The sequence below is a fragment of the Ictalurus furcatus genome, chromosome 2 (genome assembly GCF_023375685.1).
Source record: "Ictalurus furcatus strain D&B chromosome 2, Billie_1.0, whole genome shotgun sequence".
In the NCBI taxonomy this organism is placed as follows: Eukaryota; Metazoa; Chordata; class Actinopteri; order Siluriformes; family Ictaluridae; genus Ictalurus; species Ictalurus furcatus.
Genome location: NC_071256.1, coordinates 37,660,123 through 37,671,623, shown reverse-complemented (window position 1 = coordinate 37,671,623; position 11,501 = coordinate 37,660,123). Strand labels below are relative to the sequence as shown.

Below are 11,501 nucleotides of genomic sequence, written 5' to 3'. Positions count from 1 at the left end.
TGTAGCCAAAAGAGCGGAATTGGCCATGCACTCAGGAAGGGAGGGATGGAATACTCTTCCTTACTCTCCCCTGTCACTCACAGAGATGCTAGCCAATTGTAAGCTCATCAATGCAGAATAGAATAGGGTAGACAGCACTATTGGAGACAACATGTATGGGAGTCCACCAAGTGTAAGGTTGTAAGAAAAGAGCAGATGACTGAAAAAAAAAAAATCACACACACACACACACACCCTTGGTGGCAATGAGAAAGTTATTCATATGATTAACTCAATTTACAATTAGTAAAAAATAATAGCCATTTCTTTATTTTATATATATATATATATATATATATATATATATATATATATATATATATATATATATATATATATATATATATAAAATCACAAATACATATTTGCAAAATAATTTGTTTCAAAATGTCCAGTTTAGGTCCAAAATACCCAAAATCCCAAACAGCTATTCATAAGACTGAATATATGTTGCAGGAAGGTAAGAGTAAATACAGTAAATAAATAAAAAAAACGCCTACATTTCAGGTGCACCTAGCATTATTTTCTGATTTTTGCATTGTCATCAGTTTATGATTTAATATTAAAAATACAAAATGAAAACTTGAATATACCATTTTGTATTGGACCACTAAGCCATTTTCAAGTAGCAGTGAGATAAATGGGTAACAACAAACTTTTAAGAAAATGAAAATAAAAGTTTTAATATCATAACATCTAAAAAGATTAAACGAACCAAAACAATTTGTTATTTAAAAAAAAAGAAAAGGATTGTATCTTGACAATGGAAATTATCCAATTGAACCATGGTATTGTTTGGGGACTGTAGATACTGGATAATTGTTTAGTTCTCAACACTACTCTACACAGTTTGCCTAAATATCTACATTCTCATAGTCATTGTCCACATCACTTCTTTGCTCATGAGCATCAACATTAATGTAGTCGTGATCAGAGTTGTCCAAATTGTCCTTCTGCTGGAAAATAGTTTCTGCGTTTTCATAAACAGCATCTGTCTCGTTCTTTCCTTGGGGGCTCTTATGTGTGTTTTTGGTACCTATAAAATGATTGTGTCAAAAATACACATTTTTAGCATATTCATACATCAAGGTATATTCAGGTTCAACAAGAATAATACAAGTAATTAATAAAAAGCTGTGTCATGTTATTACAGGAAAGTAATCAATGACTGAAGCATCCGAAATGTTTTCATTCCTATTGTGCCTCCACAATTTGCAAATGATTTTTTTTATTAAAGTATATGTCAGTTTTTAGGTCTGTAAACAAAATCATTTTTCTTATCTCTTATGCTATAGCAACTATAAACAATCATTCCCTAACCCGCCTCTCCTTTTCCTTTCTCTTGAAGTTAATAAAACATTAAATGCAGGGATTGACCTCTAGGATTATCAATTAATTTGAAGGTGAGATTAGATTCAGGTGTTTTCGGTCAGTGGGATGATGATCAGGTGTGAGTGAGTGAGCACCCTGTTTTATTTAAAGAACAGGGATCTATCAAAGTCTGAGCTTCACAACACATGCTTGTGGAAGTGCATCAAGGTACAAACAAAAGGAGATTTCTGCGGACCTCGGAAAAGAGTCTCTAAAGAGTTTGGACTTCACCAATTCACAGTCAGACAGAGTGTGTACAAATAGCGAGTGTGTACAAATACTATTTGTGTACAAATAGAGAGTGTGTACAAATACAAAAACAGAGTGTGTACAAATACTATTACACATCTTGTCCAAGAACAAGATGTGTAATAGTCCATGAGGTTGCAAAGGAACCCAGGGTAACTTCTAAGCAACTAAAGGCCTCTCTCACATTCGCTAATGTTAATGTTCAGGAGTTGACAATCAGGAGAACACTGAACAACAATGACATGGACCTTACAACAACGACCCTAAGCAAACAAGTTGTTCTACCAAAGAATGGTTAAAGAAGAATACAGTTAATGTTTTGGAATGGCCAAGTCAAAGTCCTGAACTTAATCAAATAGACATGTCGTGGAAGGACCTGAAGCAAGTAGTTCATGTGAGGAAACACACCAACATCCCAGAGTTGAAGCTGTACAATTATATTATTGGGTCATTTTCCTAGTTGAATAAATGACCAAGTATAATATTTTTGTCACATTTGTTTAATTGGGTTCTCATTATGTACTTTCAAGAACCACTGTGTAAGGCTGTTGTTTGTGAAACAGCCCTGTAAAATTTTAATTAGTTTTGTCATCAAAGGGGTGTTTTATAATTATAGTGAAGTGTGTATGACTTTAGCAACTCACACTGTATATCATTCTTCATATCCATCTGACATTTCCGTCTCTTTTGTTTCTTCACAAAGCAAACGATGACTGGAACTAAGATGAGAAGCAGTCCTGCTGTCACTCCAACACCAATGTAGAGAGCCAGAGATGCTGTGAGAGAAATCATCAGAATAAGGCTTTTTACCTATTAAACTGCAGAACAGAAAATAAAAGAACTAGTTTATTGAAAATGGTGAAATGAAGAGAACAAATCTCTATTAACTCAGAGCTGCAAATTTTGACTGGTACTGGCAATAAAAAAGTCCTCAAAGTCCACTTGAAGAACATCAAAGGTGATAAAGTTACACAGGGCTATGTATGGCACATATTCCAACATTACAAAAAAAAAATTATTTAATAAAGAATATCATGTACTCGTTGATGTTTATTTAACATTAATAGAAGGAGTTTCCAGTGTCATTGCTTTGAAGCAGTCAGAAGTAAATTTGTAACAAGGTTTTCTGACACTGAAAATCAGACAGAAAGTTTGCAATTTGCAGTTACATGACAAGTTTTTTTTTTGCCTTATTAACTTAGAGGAATAAAAGAGAGGCTGGTGAGGACACAACTATTTACAGCTGTTGTATGTTTGCAGTTTACAGTAACATGATAAGCTGTTCCCTTTCGAAGTTAACTCAACGCTGCGTGAGCTTCACACTGTGGGAAGCACCCTCACACGTGACTGGTATCTGAAGCTTGTGTTACATCATGCCTATTTATAGGCCTGCTGTGATCAGGTAACGTGGCAATTAAGCGCGCCGCATGATATAAAAATGACACCTGTGAACCGCGCGATCAGCCTCTATTTCCTGAAGCGAAGACGCAATTCACATACATGCCCCAATATGACAAATCTACACAACATCTCGTTCCCTTCTCAGGGAACAGGGTTACATGCATAACCCAGATGTTCTCTTTCAAAAGGAACTCAGCGTTCCATGAGCTCTACACTGTGGGAACGAGAATACCCACTCCATCATACTGAGGGCATGGCCTGTTCAAAGGTCCAAGCCCGAGGTCACTGCAAGACACTCGAGCCTGGGGTGGAACGTATGTCCAGGTTGTAATATTGAATGAATGTGTGTGGCATAGACCACCCCGCCGCAGCACATACATCCTGTAAAGGTACCCTTAAGTAGAACACTTGAGTGTGTGCTGCTATAGGAAAAACAACTTTGGGATTTTACACTAATTCTGCTTTATCACAACACCCCATCGTTGATTATTTTCCCATAAAACTGAGTGTTTTATCCTTTCCATAATAGTAATAGCAAGATTTTTCTGTCCTATTCGGCCATCACTGACTAACATTGTTTATGTGTTAGTCTGTTAATAAAAAATATTATAGTAAATGTATGGCAGTTCTTTGGACAGCATAAATAATGAATTAATCATTTAACACTGTTCAGTATAACATCCTCTCTGCACTTACCCACAGTGATGGTAATGGAGTTGCTCCTGGGTGATGTGGAGGCACTTTCCCTGTATGAGTAGTCACAGGTGTACTGGCCCTGATGTGAGGCATCTACAGTCAGATTAAATGTTGTTGTAGTCTCTGCAGTTTGATTCTTTATTAATATTCCAGTTTTATACAAACTGAAGTCTACAGAGATGCATGTTAGGCTGGGTATGGAACATCTGAACTGAAGGACTTCTCCAGGTGAGACCACAGAGTTTGGGGAGATCTGAGTCAATGTAGGAGTCTGCAAGTCTAATAATAAATAAATATATTTAATTATTTAGTAAATGTATTCACTTTAAACAAGGTATTGCAACAAAAAAGAATAAAAACTTACTTGAGCACACAACTCCAGCATCTTCATGATATCCACAGTTCTCTACTCCAAATCCTCTGTGTGAGCACTGATCTAATACACTCTCAGTTCCATTACACTGAACTTCATCCAGCCAGGTTGGTTCACTTCCCTGACCAAAGCGGGCATTAGGAGGAGCACTGACAGCTTTACCACATCCAAGCTGTCTACACACCACCTCAGCATCCTTTAAGTCCCAATAATCATCACACACTGTTCCCCACTGGGCCTTGTGCTGGATCTCCACTCGACCACAACAGTTACTTGGACCATTCACCAGCCTGACCTGATTACGACCTGATTTATTAGATAAAAATGGTTGATCTATCAGTTTTACTCATGAGCCATAAAATGAAATAATAATAATAATAATAATAATAATAATAATAATAATAATTATAATACTAATAATAATAAACAAAACCAGTTGAGGTTTGAACTTTGAAGAAGCTTTGAATTCTTGAGAATTCTCAAAAATTATATTTCCGAACTACAGAGTCTCAGCTGAACAATCAAATACAGTGGTGCTTGAAAGTTTGTGATCCCTTAAAAATTGATCTAATAGAAAGTAATATTCCTTTAGAATATTTTAGCATAAATATGACCTAAAGCATCATCAGATTTCCACACAAGTCTTAAAAGTAGACAAAGAGAACCCTGTTAAACAAATGAGACAAAAATATTATATAGGTAATTTAATTATTGAGGAAAATGATTCCATAACATTAAACGTCACAATAAACAATTATATTACATTTACATATTCTAAGAGAAATACAACCCATGTGAAAATAATCCTATAACAGCACACACCCTTTTATTTCTTATTCTCATCTGTGGCTGTCAAGGATAAGAAAGAGGGTGGGCACTATTTTAGCTTTAATATATTATAGTGTGGGTTGGAGATGATTATTTTCTCCTTCCCCTGTAGTTGCTAATGTATTCATGTGTTCATAGTACTCACACACTCATTGGTCAAGTCAGCTCTACACCAAGTTATAGTATTCTGTAGCATGCTCCTGAAAACTAAGGTACTGTAGGTTGCTCGCAGCTCAATGCATGGACAAAGGCTATACTCATTTTTTGAGCCAGGGCAAGAGCTCTAGCACACAGACAACTGTAAGCTCCAGTAACATAGCAGTTATAAATCTTCTATCACTTTATCTAAGACATCAGTGAGTGCTGGCTCTTCTGATTGACTATATTACATGAAGATTTTTAGTAAACACCCAAGCTAATTGCATCCTGGTTGTCTTGTTGTGGCTGCCACTCTACCGACACACAAAAACTCCTCAAGTACTTTTAATAACCCATCAAACACTATATTATCTAGCAAGCTGCCAAAATGACAGCCAGCTAACATCACCATGTTGTGGAATTTGTAGCTGTTGTTACCCAGACATTTATCTTAAGATATTTTTATCCAGATATGTTGATTGAAATTCACTAAAATTTACTAAGGTGTCAGCCTTACACAAGTTGTGCTGCACTTGTATTTTTTTTTCACGAACCAATAATAGTTACAATACAAATATAATCACATTATTGACAAGGTCATAATATAAGAGTGTATCTGTACCTAAACAAGTAACACCAGCATCTTTATCATGGCCACAGTTGTGTTCTCCAAATCCTCTATGAGTGCACTGTGTGATGGTGTTTTCACTTCCAGAACACTGAACATCATCCAGCCATATTGGATCACTTCCCTGACCAAAGTGGGCATTGTGATGAACGCTGACAGCATTACCACATCCAAGCTGTCTACACACCACCTGCGCATCATTTATGTCCCAGTAATCATCACACACTGTTCCCCACTGGTAATTATTATAGACTTCCACTCTACCAGTGCAGGAGTTATTATCGCCAGCGAGTCGTATGTTAGCGCCATCTAAGACAAACAGCAAAATACATGTTAAATAAGAAATAATTGATGACAGGCCATTGAATTAACTATTCGACTTATACCACGGTTACCACACCTCATTGTTCTGATGTTTTATTTCAAGACATTTGTCAATTTTTTGTCCTTATATATTTTCACCCTTGTCCCTTCTGCACAGAGATTTCTCCAGATTCTCAGAATCATTTGATGATATTATTTACTGTAGATGATGAGATATTCATAGTCTTTGCAATTTTACATTGAGGAACATTATTGTAAAATTGTTCCACAAATTTTAGACGCAGTTTTTCACAGATTGGTGAACCTCTGCCCATCTTTACTTCTGAAAGACTCTGCCTCTCTAAGATACTCTTTTTTATACCCGATCATGTTACTGACCTGTTCCCAATGAACCTCCAGCTGTTTTTTCTTAGTAACACTTACTTTTCCAGCCTTTTGTTGCCCTGTCCCAACTTTTTTTAGTGATGTGTTGTGGCCATCAATTTAAAAATTACCTTATTTATTTCTTAAAACGCTACATTTCCTCAGTTTAAACATTTGATATGTTTTCTATGTTCTATTGTGAATAACAAATGGCTTTATGAGATTTGCAAATCATTGCATTTTGTTTTTCTTTACATTTATTTACATTTTACACAGCGTCCCAACTTTTTTTGGAATTGGGGTTATTCTTATTTCTGGAAAATCAAAATTGTCTGTGAATGTGTTTGTTGTAAAATGTGTGTGCTGTGGTGGACAGTAGGCTAATTTTTCCGTTAATTCAGTTAACTTGGAGAAGTGATATGGAAGTGTAATGAGGTCAAGACCTGATTGGAACTACTTTAGCTGTGCATTTACAAAAAAAAAAAAAAAAAAAAAAAATTGCACACCTCAGAATGTCTGTCAGCCAATCAGAATCAAGAATTCAACAGCTCTCTGTTGTAATGTTAATTAATGATAATGAATCTGATTACAATATTGCCAAACTGATATGATTTAATTTCTGTCAGTCCTATTCTTTTACATAATGGATAATGAACTTTCCATAATTTGCATTGCGTAATTAGTCTTATTCTGTATAGTAACACCTTTTAAATCCAATTTGTTACTACACTCACTATCCACTTTAATAGGAACACCTATTGTACACCTGCTCATTAATGCAGTTATCCAATCAGCCAATTAAGTGACAGCAGCACAATGCATACAGGAAGAGAAAGAAAAGAATAAAAAAAGAAAGAAATACAGATGTAAAAAATTAAAAAATTAATTAAAACCATTGAATAAAAATTAAAAGGAAAAAAAAACACTTAAAAACCTAAAAACAGGGAACAATACATGGCAGGAAAAAAATAAAGAAGAGGAAAAATGAAATGAAAAAAAAAAAAAACCCACAACAACATAAAAAAACAGAAATAAATCACAAAACATGTCAGAGAGAGAAAAATTAAAAGAAGAAAAACCTATCTGCTGTGTTTGATGCAGTTCAGACCTGCGACTAGTCTATGCAACCCCTAATATCCATTTAAAAAAACTTTAATCAGTGTAATAAATGTTAATAATAGTGCACACAGTTCAAAAGTTAAAGTTTTGGTGAGCAGTTCTTTTCATTTTCTTCTAGTTTATTTGTAGAGTCTAGGTTATTGGTGTTAATTAACAGAATAGACAATTTAATAGATAATTTAAAAAAATAACTTTGAAAAAAAAGGGTTTATTTTATTGGGCTTTAAATCAGTATAAATCAGGATGAGCTGAATCTCATGTGTTTATAGCCATATTATAACTTGCCTTTCAAAGCAGTTGAACAGTCGAGCATCCTTGAAAGTGGTGTCATGACAGTCCTTGCTAATGTTAACTCTAATCAATCGCTTTGAAATTCTGTGGGTGGGGCTTTGGGAGGAAATGGAGGTGAACTGAAGGAGTTTTAAAAAATCATTCAAATGTTGTTGAACCCACCTACTTTACTGTTAAAGACATAATGACTCATTTTTATGAAGCCTTCATAATATACCTTTAATAGCTGTAGTTTATGACACCTCAGAGGATCACAAAAATTGCAGTGACCTGGGCAGAATTGGAGTTTGATGCCCCTGATCTACAGAGTACATTTAATTACTTACCAGCCAGATGAGAAGCTCTAAGAACAATGGCTATGGAGAGAAAATAAAGAATTAAACCAGTGATTTAAAAACTCAAAGCTATCTTTTGTCTAATAATCTTAAAAAAATAAATAACTACATTTACGGTATTTGGGAGAAGCCTTTATCCAGAGTGATTTACATTTATCTCATTTATACAACTGAGCAATTGAAGGTTAAGGGCCTCGCTCAAGGGCCCAACAGTGGTAGTTTGGCAGTCTTGGGGCTTGACCTTCTGACCTCCTGATCAGTAACCCAGAGCCTTTAACCACTGAGCCACCACTGCCCCCCAAAAATAAACTGAAATATAAGTACACCTCAGCCTTATTTGAATAGCTTATATTGTACCTGCAATTCAGTAACAACTGAAACAACAGTGTTACATCATCCTCTGCACTTCTAATAACAGAAATAACACTTTGTGCTTCTGCTACACAATGCTGTTAAAACAACAAAATGTTTGTAATGAATCTGTTGGACATTTGCAGCCTGTATAGTATTTACTGTTTTATTGCTTTTATGTATGTACGTGTTTTTCCACATAATTGGTCAAAATATCACTAATTACACCTTTGTTTTATTTATTACTCATTTGATTTATTAATTCTTATTCAGTATGCATATATATATATATATATATATATATATATATATATATATATATATATATATATATATATATATATATATATATATATATTTTAACCATGAATTAGTATAGTAAGAGGTGCTTCTCCTGAAAAGCTGTCTTTGATCAACTTCAAACATGTTACTGTGGCCAAACAACGCTACCTTTGATTCGTCTGTCCAGAATGCATTAATCCAAAATGCCTGGTCTGTGCCTGTATGCTCATTGGCAAACTGTAGTCTTGCTCTAATGCTCTTTTTAGACAGGAAAGGCTTTCCTTGCACGCCTCCCATGCACGTCAAATTTGTGCAATCACTTTCTGATTGTAGAGGCATGCAATTTGACACCAACAGTTGCAAGACATGCTTGCATATCCTGTGATGAAATTTAGGGTTTTTTGGAGACTTCTTTTTGCATCAGACGCTCTGATCTTGGTCTGAATTTTCTGGGATGGCCAGTCCTGGACAAATTGGCAGTGGTTCAAAATCTGTGCCAATTTTAGATGATTTTCCTTACAGTGGAATGATGTATTTCAAAATAATCTTTTTAAATCCCTTGCCAGACTCATAAGCATCCACAACATTTTTTCTGAAGGCCTTACAGATCTTGGCATGAAGACACCACACACCTCAATATAACAAAGGGAACACCAGATGAGAGGGGTATAAATAAGACATGTTCCAACTGCACTCCCTGAGCAGGTTCTAATCACTGGCACCTGATCTTCAACACCTGATTCTAATTTTATGGATTTGAAGGTGTGATAAATGTAAGGGTGTACTTACTATTTCTCTTTTTTGTTAATTTAGATTGTGAAAAATACTACAAAATGTCAATTTTATGTGTCAATAAATAAATGATATTTGATTAATAGGCAATACATATAATATTCCTCTTCCATTTAATACCATTTTACTCAAAATCATTATTGGGAATTATGTTAGATTTTATGTAAATCTTTATGTAAACATGATTTATGTGATCATGCACCGTAACTGTCTTTCTCTGGAGAATGTCTTTACACTAACTAAGTTCTAACATCATACAAACACTAGAACTTTTGGTTTTATTTAGTATGTTAATTTATGCATATTCAATTAAACAAACCTCATTTGCATAAATAAATGTAAATTTTAAATAGCAATCAACTGGCAAAGATTAATTGTGATATGTATTGTTTTTTTTTTTTTTTTTTAAAACCCTTGTTCTTGATATTAATAACAAGCTGTATTGACAAAAAATCTTGAATTTACCAAGCAGTAAATAGAGAGAAAGTCTCAGCATCCTGGTCCTTGAGGTGTTGTTCAGTTTGGTGTTAGTGAGTGTCCACTGCTGCTGTCTTCTCACGGTGAAACTCATGACATCACGAGACTGTCTGTCTTTTTCTATGCATCTGAAGAGGTGGAGTTTTTTTTTTTTTTTTGGCAATTTCCTGTTTCTGTGACTTTTTAAAATGTACAGTAAGTATCACTCTATAACATTTGTCTAATCTACATTTATTAAAGTGAGATAAAGTTAAAGTGAGCTAAAGCAACACCTGTAGTTTAAAATTATAAATTATAACCAGGGAACTGATCGGCATCCTTCCTGCCATGATTTTTACACCCAACGAATGCCAAGAAAAGCTTGTTAAGGAGCTGAATTATATTGCTGGACAGAGAAAAGACCTTTTACACTCTCTATTCAGCAGAAAACATTAATCAGATAAGTCCATAAAACCCATGTTGTGCAGTATATATTTCAAGTGTGAAGAACTAAACTGATTAGAGAATCTTTAGAGTTCAGAATGTCTAAAGTGTCAAAATATCCACTTCCTCTTGTTACTTCCGTTCATCCAGTATTTTGCCATCTTACAGAGAGGTGACGAAGAAAAAAATACATAACGGCTCTTAGTAAGGTGTCAGGCCATGATGAGCTGCCTGGAGCAGCTTCTCTGGAACTGTACTGGAGGTATGAACCCCATCATTCCAAAAGTGGTGTTTTGAGGATGGTGGTGGCGAATGGTGTCTAACACATCAGTCCAAATGTTCTCATAGGTATTTAATTGAGTTGATGCAGTGAGTGTGAAGGACACAGCCTATGATAACTTTTAACCTCATCAAACCATACAGTGAGCTATGGATGGGGGTGGAGTGGAGACCAGGAAGAGACCATGCCCACCAGGATAGAAGTGTTTCATCATAGGATGAAGGTGATCAGCTCTAATGGGACAAGAGGAACCAAACCATGCCAGCATGCATGCATAAATAAATAAATAAATAAATAAATAAATAAATAACCCCCACACAGTGTAACAGAACCATGTCTTTTTTTATTATTTAATCACCACTCTGTATCTCTACATAAGTAATACACACACTAATCCACACTGCTAACGTTTTTTAAGAATTGGGTAGGGAGGTTTTATATTAATACCATGTTCAGGCATCAAAAATTTCTCATGACAGTTTTAGAGATAAAATCTCTAATCTTCACATATTATACAGAAGTTATAACTTGAACCTGAACCAAAGATATTGCTATAAACGACCTTGTGACTGATTTATGTTGTTAAACATTCTGTGTGAGGGTCGGGGTAGAGCTACAGGACAGGTAAGACAAGTAATTGCTTGGGGCACCACACATTGATGGAGCCCCTAATGATAGCTCCTAATATAGTAGATATAAAAAGTCTACAAACCCCCTGTTAAAATTGCAGGTATTTGTTAT

The 11,501-nt window shown here is 35.0% G+C and overlaps 1 protein-coding gene across 1 annotated transcript; it reads right to left on the bottom strand.

Annotated features, from left to right (window-relative positions):
* Positions 1 to 392: 392 nt before the first annotated feature.
* Positions 393 to 10,276, bottom strand: LOC128603525 (deleted in malignant brain tumors 1 protein). Its single transcript, XM_053618024.1, has 7 exons — positions 10,046 to 10,276; positions 8,147 to 8,176; positions 5,718 to 6,032; positions 4,121 to 4,435; positions 3,757 to 4,035; positions 2,304 to 2,435; positions 393 to 1,075 (listed from the first exon to the last, which is right to left on the bottom strand). The coding sequence occupies exons 1-7, from the start codon at positions 10,149 to 10,151 to the stop codon at positions 894 to 896; spliced, it is 1,359 nt and encodes a 452-aa protein (XP_053473999.1). The 5' UTR covers positions 10,152 to 10,276; the 3' UTR covers positions 393 to 893.
* Positions 10,277 to 11,501: the final 1,225 nt, after the last annotated feature.

What these genes read in the sequence shown, in the direction of transcription:
- LOC128603525 (XM_053618024.1), bottom strand. Translation starts at nt 10,151, where the DNA reads ATGAGTTTCACCGTGAGAAGACAGCAGCAGTGGACACTCACTAACACC. An exon ending in TTCTCTCTATTTACTGCTTG is followed by an intron (nt 8,177 to 10,045) that starts GTAAATTCAAGA and finishes TTCTCTCCATAG; the next exon opens with CCATTGTTCTTAGAGCTTCT. An exon ending in TATGAAGAATGATATACAGT is followed by an intron (nt 1,076 to 2,303) that starts GTGAGTTGCTAA and finishes ATCATTTTATAG; the next exon opens with GTACCAAAAACACACATAAG.